Below are 18,595 nucleotides of genomic sequence, written 5' to 3' on the forward strand. Positions count from 1 at the left end.
GGAACAGAACTAGGAAGTCCTCCTACCGACAGACGAACGGCGGAGATCTCACTGGCGGTCACAGCAATGAGAGCTCATCGCTGGATCGCCAGGATAAGGTAAGAGAAGCTCCGCTGCGCTGTCTGCACGCTCTGCCCATTGACCCCGAGCGTGACTCGGGGATACCGCTAATAGCAGAAAATTCCTACCCCGAGTCACGCTCGGGGATACCGCTAAGGCGGTTAAAAAATGTCACAGGTTGCAAATTTTCCAAGTATCAAATGTTTTTCATTTGACCAGGCCATTTTTACTAGGAGTCTCTTGCTGTAAAAATAGAGGATGGGACTGTGGTCAGCCCCTAAGGAAATAGGATTGAACAACTTTTTTCAAGGCTCCCCAACCTCTTGTGTGGCGATTTTCCAATGGCTATCATACAGTGGGGAAAATAATTATCTGATTCCCTGCTGATTTTGTAAGTTTGCCCACTTACAAAGAATTGAAGGGTCTATCATTTTTATCATAAGTGTATTTTAAATGATAGAGACAAAAATCCAGAAAAAAAACACATGATATAAATGTTATAAATTAAGTTGCAGTTCAGTGAGTAAAATAAGTATTTGATCCCCAAGCAAAACATGACTTAGTACTTGGTGGAGAAACTCTTTTTGGCAAGCACAGAGGTAAGACGTTTCCGGTAGTTGGTGACCAGGTTTGCACACATCTAGTGTTTTTTTCTGGATTTTTGGTTGATATTCTGTCTCTATTATTTTAAAATACACCTATAATAAAAATTATAGACCCTTCATTTCTTTGTAAGTGGGCAAACTTACAAAAACTGCAGGGGATCAAATATTTATTTTCCCCACTGTGATATTACAGGATCCTTTGTGACCAGCCTGATTGGTTTAACACTTTTTCCTATACTGCTGATCTATAGTATCATCAGTCACATCTTTTTTTTAGCACTATAGAGATATGTAATAAATGTTTTATAGTGCTTTGATAGTCAATATCAATAGTAATACACTGTGAATGTGCTGTAGCAGTCAGTTACAGTTATCGGTGTGACCAGGGAATTTTTCCTTAGTTAAGTGAATGTGGTAAAAATATTTTTGAAAAGAATATCTGATCATATGCAAGGAAAACAAATCAGCAGTTATTTGCTAGTACGTAGCTTAGTGAATGGGGAAAAGCTCTGCTGACTTCCATTACCCAACCAAGTGAAAATGCCCTTGCAAAGTAAAAATGTCCTTTTAAAGTGAACAGTTTATTAGCATTTAGCAAATCCACCCCAAGATGTGAAAAATCACAGGTTAAAGTTCTGGAAAAGCAGTGAGATTCCTAGAAGAATTATGGCAACAAGGATCTGTGGTAAAAACATTTTTTATTTATATTGCACATTGAAATGAAACAAAGATCAGATGGATACCATAAGATAACCGAGTTTAAATGTAAGCATACAGTTGTGGATTTAAGACTAGCTGTACTTAAGTTGGTTATTAAATGGACAAGAGTTTCTAACAATTTGTTCCAGTGACATACACTAAATAAAATATATTATTTTCTCCCCACTTCTAAAACCACAAGCAATATATACAGTTCCATGTCTCTTTCAGATAGATAAAATGACAGACATTCATACATAGGCTTAAAGTACATATCTGGAATTGCACTCTATATATTTAGAATTCACTGCAGTCCCACCTAGTGGAGCACTCCGGTATTTTAAGGATTTACGTCGGGACAAAGGGACAAGGGACAAAGTGGGGTAAGAAGCAGAAGGGAGACAGTCCACTAAATTGTTAATCCCATTTTAAATTACCTAAAGGCTTTAAAATGGTTAGCTATCATCACATTCATAAGTCTGCATGTATTGTTTTCAGCAGTGTTCAGGTTAATTTTCCCCTTGATAATAAGGACATAGCGCCATCTCTCATCAACTACTTGTTCCACAACACACATCTGTAAGGACATTTTCCAAAAAACAAAGTTAAGCCCCGTACACACGCGTCAAATTGGCAGGGAATTTTCGGCCAACGTCCGATCTGCCGATTTTCGGCTTGTTAGTATGATGCTTCCGACAACCAACTCCGACTTTTCAGCCGAAAAAAATCTGGTGTGCAGGCTATAAAATTTTTGTTGGCCGTCAACACAACGGCCAATTTTCGTGCAGTCAGTACAGATTTCGACAGGGAAAAATCTGATGAGCAAGTCTGGGCATGCTCAGTGACCAAAAAACACAAAGGAAACAAACCAACACATGACATCACTTCTGAAGTAGAATTTTGTTGGCCGAGAAAATTCGTGTGCAGTCTAGGCACATTCCAACCAACAAAACACAACTTGGACAAAAGTCGGACGATCGGTCGGCCGATAATCGTTGCGTGTGTACGGGGCTTTAGTGCTTGGGCAGACCTAACCAACTTGCCTATAAGTCACAAATGCAGCATAGATCCTTTGAGTACTAAAGACACTTACTATGGGATATGTCTCTGGCACTTCAGAAATGTATTTGTGTAAGTACAACTGAACATTCTAACCACCCCAATTCTAAAACCATTGAAGCCATGACCCTGTTGGCCACTATCACATTTTCAACACTGTAGACACAAAGCTCTACTTAACTCTTTGACTTTAGGTACTTTTATTTTACATATACAGGTTCAAGATAGTTCTTAAATATTTCTGAGCCTATCACTAAAAGAAGTCTCAACCATCACTACTTGATGATTAGTTATTCTCTTTCTTCAATGTTGTTAAGGGATATTTTGCCATATTTTGTATTTCCATTAGGGAATGTTCCCAATAAAATGTATTCGTTAACTTGCATTGTGTTGGTGTGAGATTGACATGCTTTTTAGGACAATTTCCTAACAGTTGACTTAAAAGGCAAAATGTAGACCAAATGAAAAATGTTGCATGCAAGACTATTTCCCAACCCTTTGCAATCTAACACATTTGTGTGAAGAGTTCCTCAGGTCCATGCAAAATGCATGACTACTGTCTGGGGTTAACCAGTCCTAACACAAGAAGTACAGTATGGTTCACTGAACACCTACAAACGACAGTAATAATAACTCCACTATATGAAATACAGAAACTCTAATTACAATAAGAAAAAAAATGAATGAAACAAGCAGTGAATGAATGCTAAACAGGTAGTAATATATTCCTTTCAAATGTCTAGGCTGCTATGAAATATTTACCAGCAAAATTTGAATTCCTTAGCAGAACTTTGTGGGTATTACCTATTATATATATATATATATATATATATATATATATATATATATATATAAATCTCTAACTGTATTTCAAATGTAATTAAAGGCAACATTATATTAAAATATGTATTTGAAACGGCAAATGCCTCTTTTTCCAGCTCTTGTGCTTTCTAGAAAAACAACATCTATTGCATGCCACCTATATTGTAGCGAAAACCAAGCATATCTTACATTTTATGATCAAGTAACTTTAACTAAAAAGTCTTATAAACTGATATTAATCTTTAAGTTTCCTGATTTTGATCATGCTGTAGGTAGTAGAACAATGACCGTGTTCTTACAATGTCTACAGCACTGACAGAGATATAGAAAAGGGTTCTAAACTCCTCCTTTACCTAAGACAACAGGGAGGGTTATCAGTTCAGGTGCAGACTAAATTAAACATCACTCCAGTGTAGATCAGAATGAAACAGTTTTAAAATGTAGAGATTTTTTTTATTTCCTTAGATTTTTGCAATCAATTCTCCTGTATGCTTAAAAACATAGGTATGTGATTTTTGCATAAACATTTGATGTTTTTATACATGCAAGAAGACATGCACTGCACTCTGTCACTCCGGATCTGTGTGTGCTCAGTACCATACCCTTCAACCATCCCGGATTTTACCGCAATCTGGGCCATTTCTCAGAGCCAAGTGCTGGAGTGTCTGTTCCAGCACCTGGCTCCAGCTCCCTGCAGATGGCATGCAGTAGAGTGATCTGCTACCTAACAGAAAACAGCAATGTGAGGCACAGACTTCAGCAAAGCAAGTGTTGTCCACTGATACCAGTGTTTACCCCCCCCCCCCCAAATTAGCACTATTATTTGCCCACAGCCTCCACTAGGCACTATTGTAGTCCCCCCACCTCCTGCAGGGCACTATTGTTTCCCCATCCACCACACCCTGCTAACACAAATACATCTTTTTCCTTTTCTCTTGGACTACCTACAGATCTCAGGGCATTTTCTTTCTACAGACACTAATACCAACAATTTTTTTCTTCCCACTGACAGACAACCTCTTTTCCTCACACTGTCCAATAAATCTGGGCATTTTTTCTCCCCATCACACCATGCATTTTTTTCTTCCCCAAACTGCCAACACTGGGCACGTTTTCCTTCCACTGATCCCATGCCTTTTCTTCCCCGCAACTTACACTGGAGCATTTTTCCCTCCCATTGACCAGCAATATAATGGGTCCTATGATGCATACTCCTTACTGCTGCACTCTGTAGACCACGTTGTAACCTTGCATTGTTGTGATTGCTACACTCAATGTGCTGTGTATATAAAGACCTGAACCCTGCACTCTGTACGTTGTGTATTACAGAGTCCTGACCAAAGTGTTTATTTCCCTAACTGTTGCTCATTGCTGTGTAGTTTGCGGCTTTTTAAAAATCAAGTTCTTCTTTAACCACTTGATTTACCCTTTTCATGATCAGGCCATTTTTTGCTATTCGGCATGGTGCTATTTTAACTGGTTATTGCACATTCATGCAACGCTGTTCCCAAACTAAATTTATATAATTTTTTTTTACACAATTAGAGTTTTCTTTTTGTGGTATTTGTTCACCACTGGGCTTTTTATTTTTTTGCGATATACATGAAAAAATACTGAAATTTAAATAAAAAAAACCCCAAAAAATAATATTTTCTACTTTCTGTTATAAAACATTTTCAATAAAAACAATGAAACAAATCGAATTTCTTTAAAAATTTAGGCCAAAATGTACGGACAATCTGACACTAACTGACACTTTTTGGGAACTAACTGCTACTGACATCTCCGGTGACACTGATACGATACAGTAATCAGTGCTAATAAGAAACACTGTCACTATGCTAATGACACTGGCTGGGAAGGGGTCAACATGTAGGGCAATCAAAGGTTAACTGTGAGCCTAACAAGTGTTATTATGTGTACTGTATGCTGTTTTTACTAAGCAATGTGCTGGTTTTTACTCCCTGCTTTGCAGGGAGAAAAAAATGGCAGATCGCTGCTGTCTGTAGAGAGCCATGTGTTGGTAAACAACACACGGTTCCCTTCTGTCATTTGATCAGCCAATCAGCAGGTGCCGGTTATAAATCATTGGCCATAACACGATGATCGGCTTGCGCATGGCAGCTCAAGCTTCTGGGTGCGCTCTCGCATGCACCAGTGGACCCGGAAGAAAACTGTGATGTACAGGTATGTGATTGTGCCTATACAAGCCGACCTGCCCCAGTAAATATACTGTGGCGGGTTGGCAAATGTGTAAAGTAGGCTTAGGCAAAGTGTTAGCTCTCTCTATGTATTCAGTTTTGTTTATTTATTTTTATTGATCCTTAAGGTTTATGCAAGTTAAACTCTCATTCATAGCATAGTAATTATGAAATATCTTGGGGGAATAGGGACTTCAAACTGTGTATAGTGTATACCATGTGTAGGCTTAGAATCTAACCACGCTCCTTTAAGCTACACTCAATATTCAATGCAATCTAGCCTTGCCCATTTTTGCCAAGGCATTCCACACGTCTTCTCTATCCCAGGGTATTCCTCATTCTCAAGTTTGGAGGTATGCTGTATGAAATGTTTAACCTCCTCTGTTCTAAATTACTTTTTAGAGTTTTAGATTAGCTTCCCCAGTTGGCATGTAACAGCTCAGCTTGTAGGAGTGGAGTTATGACCCCAAGCCCCAATCTTCTCTGGGGGCTTTGTGCACCATCATGTGGAAGGAGCAGGATGCCACCTAAAGCTGGATACACACTATCCAACTTTTGTGGTTAGATTTCCTTCAGATTTACCTTTTCCATGTAGTGTAAGGGCCTGCCAGATTGCATACAAATTGAAAGTGTTTAGGTTTGAACTCATATTATATGGTTTTGGTAAGTCTAAAGGAAAAAGTCTTCAGAAAATCTTATAGTGTGTATGGCCCATAAGGCTTCATCACAGAATGGTACATATTTGAGCCATAGGCCCAGAAACTGCACTAACTTTGTAACCACTACTGTTTTGTACGTATAATTTTTTATTCTGTGATACAAGCTATTGTTAGTATCAGTAATTTAAATGCAAGCTTGTGCCATTACCGATCTTTACTTTACTATAGCTACCCAGTAGAATAATGCAGTGCAATTTGCATTATGTTCTGAAACCCCTATATACAAAAACATCTAATGCAATTTAGAAGTCACAAAGCCATTGAAACTAGTAAACCTAGTTTAGCTGTTAACCCATGAAAAGTTTAAATTAGCTGTACATTGAAGCTCATAATAAGATATTGTAAGATGAAGGATCTCTGAATCTCTAAAGTAGTTTTCGACATCTAACTAGCATGTCCTTGCTGAATGTTTGCTTTTGTCTTCCCTTGCAAATGTATTTGCTTTTCATATCTGTATACTTTCCAAGTCCCTGTTTCCAAAGCAGCTACATACATTGATTATTGCAGCCCAACTAGTTTCAACACATCTGTGGAGTGGTTAACGCGAACATTTCTGGCAGCTACAAGGCGTAGAATACAAAAAAAAAACACCTTAAGATTACTAGCACTCTTCAGCTGCTAATTCTTCCATGAAGATCTAGACTGAAGACATCGTTCCATAAAGATTTGCTTTCTCGTGTGGAAGAGTCATGGAGTACAATATCCCTCACATTAATTTTATTGTATTTATAGCAAACAAGGCCAAGTATAAATAACTACACTGGCAGGCACTGATTCCATCAGAAAGTACAAAGAGCAAAATTGCACAGAGCAGTTCACCGTAGCAGGCAATCAGAAACTTTTACTAGCCTAACTTTAGGTAAGTGATTTCTAAGCAGTTGCTGTGAGTAACTCCACTTAAAATCTCTAACACACTAAGCCGTGCTCTCAAGAAGCAAAGAACTTTTTATTGTAGGTTTTGTACTTGTGATTTTTTTTTTAAATTACAATGCTTCTATAATACACAATTCATGCAAGTAGAAAAATAGAGAAGAAACAGGGTTGTAATCATGCTCTGCATGCACAAAGGAAATCCAACCATCTAGTTGCCATTAGTAAGTAAACCTACCAAGCCTCATGCTGAAATGAACTGTTTAAAGATGGGCAGATATCTCTCTGAGCATGGAAGCGATGAACCCTGAAGTAACTGGTGTGCCAAGCCATGCCACAATCCCCAGCCAAAGATGACACTAGCGCCGTGTTTGGCAATTTCTTCCTTCCCTTATCTAAAGGATCATAGTTCACCCTGTTTGCCACAACAAGCGCCTCCAATGGACAAAGGAACAAATGTATGTGCTTCAGTTAGGCTAGAGGTGGCCCAATTGTTGAAAGTAATGCTAGAATTGGGAGCATTGCTTGTAACTATTTAGCTGTTTATGACTACCTTAAGGCCATGGCAGCCAGAGTTAAACATATTCATATTGCAAGCCAACACAAGCACATAAACTTTTTCACTGCCTGTGTTTCTTCCACAATACAGAGGGAATGATGTCTTTTATTAATGAGAGTAATATACAGTTCAGTCTGACTATTGTAAAGTCAGAGCAGTGATATAGATGGGGCTAATGGGCAATAGCATAGCACTCAACATTACAAATGATCACCAACACTTAATATCTTTAATAAAGGCTGTTTTCTGCCATGCACAAAATGTAAAGTTCAAGGAAGAGGACTTCAAGCACATATTCTTGCTTTACTCCGTGAAATACTTTTCCATCATCTCCTATAATTCTGTAACACATGCGTTATTCCCCTATATAACAACCTCTTTCTTCAAAAAAATGCAAGTTCCTAGTAATTCTCAGACAAACGAGTGACCAAAGTCTGCCTTATCTTGCTCTCAATTAAAATTGCAAAACTGCTAAACAATTACTTGTTTATATATTGGGACCAAGGATAATGCTACTGGTGTCTGAAAGTTCAAAGGTCTAGAAACATTTTCACGTGCTGTTTCCTAAACTCAATAACAATACTCAGCAGAGAGTTCACTTATACAATATAAAAGACTCCAGCATATTCTAAAATGTTTTACAGCAATTTTGGATCCATTGGTATATTTTTTACATACACTTATACATTCTTATACACCAGAATGCATGTATTAAGTTGCAGTGTATATGACCTTTATTGTCTTCTTTTTTTACACTTAACTTTAACTGACTCAAATGGCAAATTGCAGGTCAACGCGCCCAAGGTACAGCATTCAGAGACATTTTTAAATAAACGTTCAGATCTTGAGGCTAGGACTTACATTAGAGGTCATATGCAACATTACATATATGATGATATCCCTGTAGTACTCCACTATGTCAGAGAAGGATGTAAAGACTGGATCTCCACTGATTGGAACATCAGAAATGTCTGGTGGATGTCCCTCCTAAGGAAGCCCTATTTTACTACGTGCCATGGTGGGTGCAAAAGACCCCTTCAAAATGACACACATGTTGGGAAAGTTAATGAAATGGCTTTCCTACCACATTTTACGGCATGGTACAACTTTGGGGACACGTTTTGCAACTTTTAAATGAGAGTATGACAAAGTGAGAAACTGCCATATGACTTCAGCCTCATTTGGAATCCAGCAAAGCTAAAAGAGCCATTTTAAAATTGTGGGATAAAACTTAAAGGCCAGCATAAAACCCAAGCTGGCAAACGAAGAACAATCTTCATGTAGATGTCTCCCTGATGAGGATCAATCTCAAATTCCATTGCTGCAAATTAGCAATCCCAACCAGTAAGCCTCATTGCTGCACTCTGCAAGAATTTACATGAATGTCAATCAGAAAACATTTTTTTAGAATACCCTGTCTAGGATCAAAACTCACAGTCCACAAGTACAAAAAAAAAATCAATATCCAAGTAATTTAAATGTGAACATTTGCAATGAATTTGTAAGATCCTAAGTAAATGTGTACCTATTTGACAACAGAATACAGTATTGTTTTACCTGTTGGTTGTGGTATATTTTTAAGTGTTTCCATTTTTAGTAAGAAGATTTTTTTGGCAGAAAACAATATCTAAAGATCTCGGACTATAATGATAGATCAGAGAGAAAGAGTTATAAGAAACTATCAACTCAGAGTGCTGTATTACATGTAACAAAGAATCATCACATACAGATCAATATTATAATGGGAAAAGGTTGTTTCACAATTGCACTGTGGTGTTATAGGTAGTAAAAGACACTGCATACCCAAAGAATTAAAAAAAAAGTCAAAATTATGAAATAGGCAAACATGTGTAACTGAAAAAAATAAAATAAAAAAAAAAAAGTTATTTTTTGCTCTCAATACAAAACAGTGTACTAAATTACAAGATTTAAGGCACACACACATATATATATACATATAAAACCAAAAATAGTTCACAATAATATACTAAGATTTGAAATCTGGAAGCAGACTGTGGATATTTATGTTATATCTCCTTCTCCACCTATGTTATCACTACGTGTGAAGACTGAAGATTACTCACTGTGGTGCAGTTATTGACTGAATAAAGATGCTCAAAATGATTCATTAGAAAATTGTATGGTAGAAATATCAATGCAGCAATGATTATTCAGTGATACAAAATATAGAAATGCAGCTAATTTGTAATGCTTTCCAACCTAAAGTCTTGTGAACTCCGAGCAGAATATTATAAAATGGAGGCCGACAAGAAATATACACCAAAACCTCTATACAGTAGTAAAGAACACATTAGCCCATTTATAAGGAATAAAAGCACAGTTTATAACTTCTCATTGTTGTTACAATTCATTGTTATATGCTGATCTCGGGGCAGTCCCAATAACACAATAGTTGCGATCCAGCTTGGTTGTGTTGGCTTTAGTACAAGGGACAGATTAGCATTTCACCTCAGATCTTCTACAAATAAAGAAAAAAATCCCAGTCTGAAAACTGGCTCAACCTTTCCAGAAGATCTGGAATCATTAATGGAGGTGTAGATAGTGGGCAATATGGCAGTTATATTATTTGTCTCTTTTCGGTCCCCATCACTTATGGAGGACTTTCACAGTCTAGGAGCTGATAATCTGTCCTGACCATGTCTCATGCTTTGTGTGAGGAGACAGGTGAGTGAGAATGACTTCCACAGCTTGAAGTTTCTGATTCTTGGGTGGAATCGGGCACATCTTGTATGTTACCTCATCTCCTTCAACAGGCACATATTCCCCCTCAATGCTGCAACACAGTAAAACATGAAATCAGAAACATATTGAATTCACTTTTAGCTTAGGGAACAAAACTTGAATTTCGTACAGAGACAAAAGAAATAGCACTAGCCACCGAACATCATTTTCGAGAAACGGTATGTTTACCCATCAATGGCAAACCCCACGCTTGCTATCTCTGTGCAAGTCTATGGGAAACCTTTTGTTTTTTTATTAGTATTGAAATGGGCATAATGGGGTTTATTTACTAAAGCTAGAGAGGGCACAAATAGTCACAATTCTGCAGAGAAACCAATCAGCTTCTAACCTCAGCTTGGTTAATTAACCACTTTACCACCGGAGGATTTTGCTGTCTTACGTCCAGGCCACTTTTTGCGATTCGGCACTGTGCGACTTTAACTGACAATTGCGCGGTCGTGCGACGCCGTACCCAAAGGAAATGTATGTCCTTTTTTTCCCACAAACAGAGCTTTCTTTTGGTGGTATTTGATCACCTGTGCGATTTTTACTTTTTGCGCTATAAACAAAAAAAGAGCGTAAATTTTGAAAAAATAACAATATTTTTCACATTTTTTTATATGAAATTCCCCCCCCCAAAAAATGTAAAAATCTAATTTTTTTTACATTTGTGGCCAATTTGTTTTCTGCTACCTATGTTTGGTAAAAAAAATCACAATAAGCGTATTTTGATTGGTTTGCGCGAAAGTTATTGCGTTTACTAACTAAGGGAAAGATTTCTGTCATTTTTGGTGTTTTTTTTTTTTAACGAGTAATGGCGGCAATCTGCGATTTTTTATGCGGGACTGCGACATTGCGGCGGACAGATCGGACCCTTGACTGACATTTTTGACACTTTTGGGGGTACCAGTGACATTACTACAGTAATCAGTGCTATACATATGCACTGTTACTGTAAAAATGTCACTGGCAGGGAAGGGGTTAATTTTATTGGAGAGGGAGGGGTTAATGTATGCCTGGTGCTTACTGACGTGTGTGGGGGGAGGTGACTGAGTGACACAGGGACAGATCGCAGGTTCAGCTATGCTGAACCCTGCAATCTGTCACTGTCTGTCACTAAGGAGATTCGCCCGCTTTGTTTACACAAGCGGGCAGATCTGCAAACTCGATTCCCCGATGATCGGGGAAGAGCGGCGGTGATCACTGCCGCTCCTCCCCTGGCCCGACTCCCGCTGTGACAGAATACAACGGGAACGAGCCTCCGGCGGCGCGCGTGCGCCGCCCACAAGGGGAGTAGTCCAGCGACGTAGGTCTACGTCGCTGGACGGGAACGAGGCACTTTGCCGCAGTACCAGCTCAGTGAGCGGTCGGCAAGTGGTTAATCTTTAGCAATAAAACCTGGAAGCTGATTGGTTTCTCAATTCTCTGCAAAATTGTGACTAGTTTTGCCCTCTCTAGCTTTAGTAAATAAACCCCAAAGTAACAACATCAATCCTGACAAAGATTTGCACCTATTGTATACAGTCAAATGTATAGATAAGACAACATCTCTGCAATAAAGCATAGACAGAAGGGATGTTATACATGGCCGCGTAACGTGACTGCTTCAGTTTTTTGTTTTGGGCCTTTTTTTGTTAATTTTCAGCAGGTGACTTGGTCAGTAACATACTTCCTCTTTAAGATCCGGTTCTCACATATGCCATGTGGGAACCTTGTGTATCCACTATGGGCTCCCACATCGCATTCAACTCACAGGCAGTTCTCGTTGCCATATGCAAATTGCTTGGGGTTTCGATACAAAGGTAACAACGCCCCCAGATCAGTTTGCATATCGCAGTGTGAACTGTCAGTTCGGACATGAATCGGATCGCATAGATGTGAACACCCATGTGATCTGGTGCGGACCCAAAAAAGGGTGCTGTGCGAGCTGTGTCCGAATCCGTTTCAAATTCAGCCATACAATTTGTACAAGGCTTTCTCCAGTTGGCTGAGGTGGAGATTGTAATATTAACCGCCTGCCTCTCCACCTCAGCCAAGCAAAGTAAGCCCTGTATTCCCTGATAATGCTTGATTATGCTCCAGGAACAGGATGGGAATTCCCCATCCCGCTGTTCGAAAACAGTTTATACAACACTGAATGCTAGCACATCTTTTACTGAAGCAAACAGTTCCTATTTAAGGTCACAAGAAAACTGGAGTTAAACTTTAAATATAATAGTTACACTATATTACCAAAAGTATTGGGACGCCTGCCTTTACATGAACTTTAATGGCATCCCTGTTTTAGTCTGTAGGTTCCAATATTGAGTTAGCTCATCCTTTGCAGCTATAATAGCTTCAACTCTTCCGGAAAGGCTGTCCACAAGGTTTAGGAGTGTGTCTATGGGAATGTTTGACCATTTTTTCAAAAGCGCATTTGTGAGGTCAGGCACTGATGTCGGATGAGAATTCATCCAAAAGATGTTCTGTTGGGTTGCAGTCAGGACTCTGTGCTGGCCAGTCAAGTTCCTGCACCCCAAACTATCTCATTCATGTCTTTATTGACCTTGCTTTGTGCACTGGTCCAAATCATTTAATAGAGGGGGGATTATGGTGTGGGTGTTTTTTTTTTCCAGGGGTTGGGATTGGCCCCTTAGTTCCAGTGAGTGGAACTCTTAAGGCATCAGCATAACAAGACATTTCGGACAATTTCATGCTCCCAACTTTGTGGAAACAGTTTGGGGATGGCCCCTTCCTGTTCCAACATGACTGTGCACCAGTGCACAAACCAAGATCCATAAAGACATTGATGAGTGAGATAGGGGTGGAGGAACTTGACTGGCCTGCACAGTCCTGACCTCAACTTGACAGAACGCCTTTGGGATGAATTTGAGTGGAGACTACGAGCCAGGCCTTCTCATCCAATATTAGTGCCTGAGCCTACAAATGTGTTTCTGGAGGAATGGTCAAACATTCCCATAGGCACACTCCTAAACCTTGTGGACAGCCTTTCCAGAAGATTTGAAGCTGTTAAAGCTGCAAAGGGTGGGTCAACTCAATATTGAACCCTACGGACTAAGACTGGGATGTCGTTAATGTTAATGTGCATGTAAATGCAGGCGTCCCAAATACTTTTGGTAATATAGTGTAACTTGTTCAAGAAATTGTAATTAAAAAAAAACACACTTTGAAATGTATTCTTTCATAAAGAACAAAGTGATATAAAGCAAGCAAGAAAAGCGTACAAAGCAAGGAACATGTGATGCCTCCTCTCATCTTGTAGGGTTGCAAATACCTTTCTCATGCAGTAGTTTCCTTCTTTTTGGTAAAAAGCTATTTACTTTCTTTTAATATTCTGGTGTTTGCTGTTTTGCTGATACCCACGTTTTACACTGATTACAAAGAAAAAAACACGTCTGTCCATGACCGGAACACCATGCATGTGAGGCTGCCAAGACATTTTCACACAGTGATAAAAACAGCTATGTCTTCCAAATAACTTGTTTTATGCCATGTAGCACTTGAAAACGGAAACAACAATCCTCCACCCTCTGGTCCCCATGCCTTAGTTTTCTTTCTCCCGCTAGTATTAAAGTGAATGTGCTGACAATATTATGTATATTTTTTGGCTAGGGCAAAAAAGGGTTAGAAGCTCTATTAGGTTTTTACTACTGTAGCACCCTCCTAGGTAGGAAAAGGATAGTTCTCTCTGCCTGCTTCTCAGGGGAGCCTGATCTTTAGTTATGCCTGTTGCATGTGTCCATGTGTGATTCACCTGGTCTGAGGGAGTGTCCCCACTGTAACCAATAGGGGAGCCTGTTGGACAGTGGAGGAAACCCAGACAGTGACATATAGGCTTTTGTGGCTGTCCCAGTGGGTTGGCACAGCAGCGGTGAATCCTGGGATAGGTCATAAAAGCCAGGGGCACATGTGACAGGGCGTCTTTGGGCGGGAAGCCAGGTCCCAGGAGGAGGGTGATGGCTGTCTCTCCTCCTGTTGCTGAAGAAGGTGGTCACAGGCGGTCGGCCTTGTGGACCAGAAGCATGGTGCTGAGCCAGGAGGTCCAGTGTATATTGACGGATGGAGATGAAGGCAGAGCAACCCAGGGAAAAACAGTGTCCGTGAAGCTTGCCAAGGGGTCTGCCCAGGAAGGGGACAACTCCAGTGGAGAGTCAGTGGACAGGAGCTAGCACACACAGAAAGTGAGAAAGGAGGTGCCAAGCTAGGACCCTGAAGATAAATCACCACAGGATCATATTCATTCACTTAACTGCAGTGGCAAGGTGAAGCAGCGGCCTTGCCGCACACACTATAGCTAGTTGTCCTCAAATTGTGCATAGTTCAAAGTTGGAGTATCCCACTCATTCTCTTCTCCTATCCAAGTTCTAAAATAAAATACAAATAAAACACATCCCCTGGACTGTTCATTGCCTGAGCCAAGAACTGTTAATGCCGTGTATCTGCTATCAGTTGCTAATGGTAGCCCAGGGGACCCAAGAACCAGGGCCAGGACATGGGGTGGGCAGAGGGGGAAGCTGCCCTGGGCACTGTGGTATCATGTGAGGTGGGGGGCACCACAAGGAGATTGGGGGGGGGGTTGGGAGGCAGCAGGGGGTAAGGATTACTCTAGGAGAGGAAATTTGATAGGGGGGTGCTTTGGAGGGAAGAGTATTTGTGCTAGGAGGGGGGATTTTTTTTTTGGGGGGGGGGGGTTATTTGTGACAGTAGGGATGAAATGGGGGGGGGGGGAAGAGGATGTTTATTCTGAGGGGAAATTTGAGGGGTAGAAGATTTAGGCCAGGGGAAGTGATTTTTTTGGTTAGTTTGTGGTTTGGGGATTAAAGCTGATAGAGGATTTGAGCTGGAGGGGGGGGGGGTGCAAAGATTTGTGCTGGGAGGGGGATTTCAGCAGGGGATGGATTTGTCCTGGGAGGAGGGGAAATTTATGCTTAGAGGGTAAGCATGCATTACCCCTGCACTGGGCTCTACCCCTGCACTGGGCTCTAGATGACCTTGTCCCGGCACTGCCAAGAACAGGTAATTCTCAGCGGCTCCCTAGGGAGCAGTGCTACACTACTATCGAAGGCTCCATTAGAGAGACTTTCTCTGACTTTCTATCTCAGTGACAGTGGTTTTATCAGACAGAAATTAGGGTAAATTTGCAACAGATACTCAGATGACTAGAAAAAGCTGACAAGGCTTCTAGCCTTCCCTGACTCTACTAAAATGCAATGCTTTCATTTCTGTCAGTGTTGGGGTTGGAGATTTGCCCTCATACAAAACTGTATTAATCAGGGCAGGAGAGTAGGGGCAATCTTTTAATAAAACCCCAGATATCAGTAAAAGCTAGACAGGGATTCTAACCTTTACCTACTCTCTCCAAAACAAAAAAAAATTGGTCTTGGCAGGAACACAGATAAATTTAGTTCAATCTTAGGCACCCAGGTGCTGTCTGTTGGGCAAACTGAGATGTTCAGAGGGATCTTCACTTAAAAAGAATGTGCCGTTAATCTGCCTCCCCCAAGGGCTTTTTCTAACAGGTACCCACTCCCACTTGCGCTATCCTTGCCTAGTTGAGAATTACGGAAGTTTAGCCCCCTTGTGACCTGCCTGAAGTTGTTACATGTCCCAGGAGCCTGTGGGACCAATCTGGCAGTGCAGCGTGATCTCATGAATGTGCAGTGGGGAACCTTCTGTAAAACAGCAGGAAGTCACAGCTGGCTTCCACAGCCAAGATGGCACCAGGGATATGAAGAACCTGCCAGGGGAAAGACAGCGCTGGACTCCTGGGCTGGTAAGTGTCTGTTTCTTAGAAGTTAGCAGTTACAGTATTTGTAGCTGCTTTTATTTTTTTAAAACAACTGGAGTTCCTCTTTAAAGCAATTGGAGTTCCTCTTTATTGCAACTGAATGTGCATACTCCATTGTGAACAAATGTGGCTTGCAGTTTGGGTTGTGCTCGTCCCTAGCAGAAAACAATAGAAACAAATTACCCATACTGTAATCACATAATGAACAAGAGGAAAGTTGAGTAAATGGCATGAAGGTAATTTAATAAAAGGGGAGCAGCCAAAATCTACAGCCGCTTTTCGTAATACCCCGTCAGCTTCTAAGGGCTTGTTCACACTTGACTAAATTTCTAACGCTTAAAGCAGAGTTCCGCCCCCCCCCCTCCAAAAGTTCAAAGTCAGCAGCTACACATAGCTGCTGACTTTTAATATTAGGACACTTACCTGTCCTGGAGTCCAGCGATGTCGGCACCGCAGCCGATGTTTCCATCAGCTGTCGGGTGCTGCCGCTGCCATTGCTGGTAAAGGAACCCGGCAGTGAAGCCTTGCGGCTTCAAAAAACAAAAGCTGTAGCTGCTGACTTTTAATAAACACACACTAACTTGTCCCGGGATCCATGTTCACCCGAGTTGTCCCTTCTCTCTGTCTTCTCTCCTCGGCACCGGCATCTCAACTATGGGTACCCGGCTGTGACAGCTTGTGACTTCACAGCCCGGTGCCCACTGCGCATGCGCAAGTATCCCTGTGCTTTGTGAATGGTCCCACAGTCTTCTGGGACCTGTTTTTTTCCCAGTTGACTGAGGGAGGGATGGGGAGGAGATCTTCCACTCGGATTGCCTAGGCGATCCAAGCGGAAGTGAGAGCAGGGACCTGCCAAAACCAGGTACCCACTCCCCCCAAAAAAGTGCCATTTGGAGAAGATGAGGGTGGAGGAGGCCTTAAAGTGGAACGTCCCCTTCTGGGTGGAGCTACGCTTTAAGGTATGAACTATAGTCAGTCATCGGGTAACTAAGCTCCACTATATCTGTACTTGTTCATACTTCAAGATTGTTTTTTAATTAAAGCTGAACCCGAGGGCACAAAAATCATTTATTCATCTTCTTCAATAGCTATAAAAGATTAAAATTCCACTTTGTATGCATCAAATGCTATTGCAAATCCAGCTATGACCAGGTAAAGTAGCAGTGACATCATCATTGTGCTGAATACTCTCTGCACAGAAAGCCCACCCACTACAGGCTGTCTGCAGAAAATTACAGGGGGTCTGGAGTAGGTGTGGATACAAGGCCAGTCATTGTGCACAAGGTCCTTATTAGAGGAAACTCCTGCACAAAGGAAAGGTTTTGCACTGGATTACTCCATGGATCTGGAAGATATACACACACACCAAGATCAACTATGAATGCACATGCCATCTGTATTTAGACAACATTTGCCAATAAGACAATAGACATTGCTTTGTGGATAAATATACTCAAAATGAGTCAGAAACATGCAGATCACTTACTCAGAAATGTGCACAAATATATCTTCTGATCCATTTTCAGGAGTGATGAACCCATGTCCCTGGGACCGTGAAAACTGCTTGCAGACACCTTTGTAAATAGGTCCTGCAGAAGCCCGGGCAGTTCTAAAAGAAACCATTGTAAATTACGCCAGAGATATATATACACAGTAAAAAAAAATCACCAAGATGTGAATGAAGTATGAAGAATGTGTTTAAAAAGTATTTAGCACTAAGAGATAAGTAATAAATCCTAATAGAAAATCAATGACAAAGACTGATTGACAAGGAATAGTCATGTGGAAGAACAACTCATTCCAACAGACTCTCTTTTTCAACCTTTATATTTAGATTAACCAAAGAACAATAAAATAATAAAGCTTCTTCACCTTCTTCCATAACATATAGCATGGTCCCCTATAAGGGCTCCTTTTCATCAGATGCTGAATCTTCCAGCAAAGACAAAATGCATGGAAATCAGAACCTTTGTTACATCAGCTGTCTGTTCCCAACAAAGGTCTGCATTGCAGTAAGTTGGGGAAAAGCCTTAGATGCTGCATTTGGGGTTCACTGACTTGAGGTTTGACATTCAAGTCAAGTCAAATGGTGGCTTTCAAACACGTTTTGGTAGGAACAAGGCCATAAACAAGAAAAAAAGATCCTCAGAAGTTTGGTGCTGCCATCCAATATCTATCCCCTTGTCGTATGCAAGTAAAAATAATTTGCCACATTTTATTCAAGGCTTTTTAAAGGGTTTTCTACTTTAGAAACTCAAGAAATAATATCAAAGCCTAACTCTGAGATCTGTACTTTTCCCACCCTCCACAGGACCCTCTCCTTATCCCTGGAGCCCCTGCAAGCAGTATGTTTTATACTTACCTTGTTCTGGTGTCTCCTGGCTGGTCACAAGGGGCTCAGGGTCCCTCTCCTCTTTGGTCTTCTCTTGGTGGCAGGTGGTCCTGGATGATGCAGGGATCAGTGTCCCTCT

At 40.7% G+C, this 18,595-nt stretch overlaps 1 protein-coding gene across 1 annotated transcript in view; it reads right to left on the reverse strand.

Annotated features, from left to right (window-relative positions):
* Positions 1 to 10,075: 10,075 nt before the first annotated feature.
* Positions 10,076 to 18,595, reverse strand: part of CSDC2 (cold shock domain containing C2) — a 50,113-nt gene continuing 41,593 nt past the window's right edge. Inside the window, exons 3-4 of the mRNA XM_082265118.1 lie at positions 17,611 to 17,733; positions 10,076 to 10,388 (exon numbers count right to left, since the gene is read on the reverse strand). Coding sequence (XP_082121244.1) covers positions 10,226 to 10,388; positions 17,611 to 17,733 — 286 coding nt within the window. The 3' untranslated portion in view covers positions 10,076 to 10,225. The remainder of the gene's footprint in view (positions 10,389 to 17,610; positions 17,734 to 18,595) is intronic.

The sequence above is a fragment of the Pelophylax lessonae genome, assembly GCF_965119305.1.
Source record: "Pelophylax lessonae genome assembly, chromosome: 8".
Classification (NCBI taxonomy): Eukaryota; Metazoa; Chordata; class Amphibia; order Anura; family Ranidae; genus Pelophylax; species Pelophylax lessonae.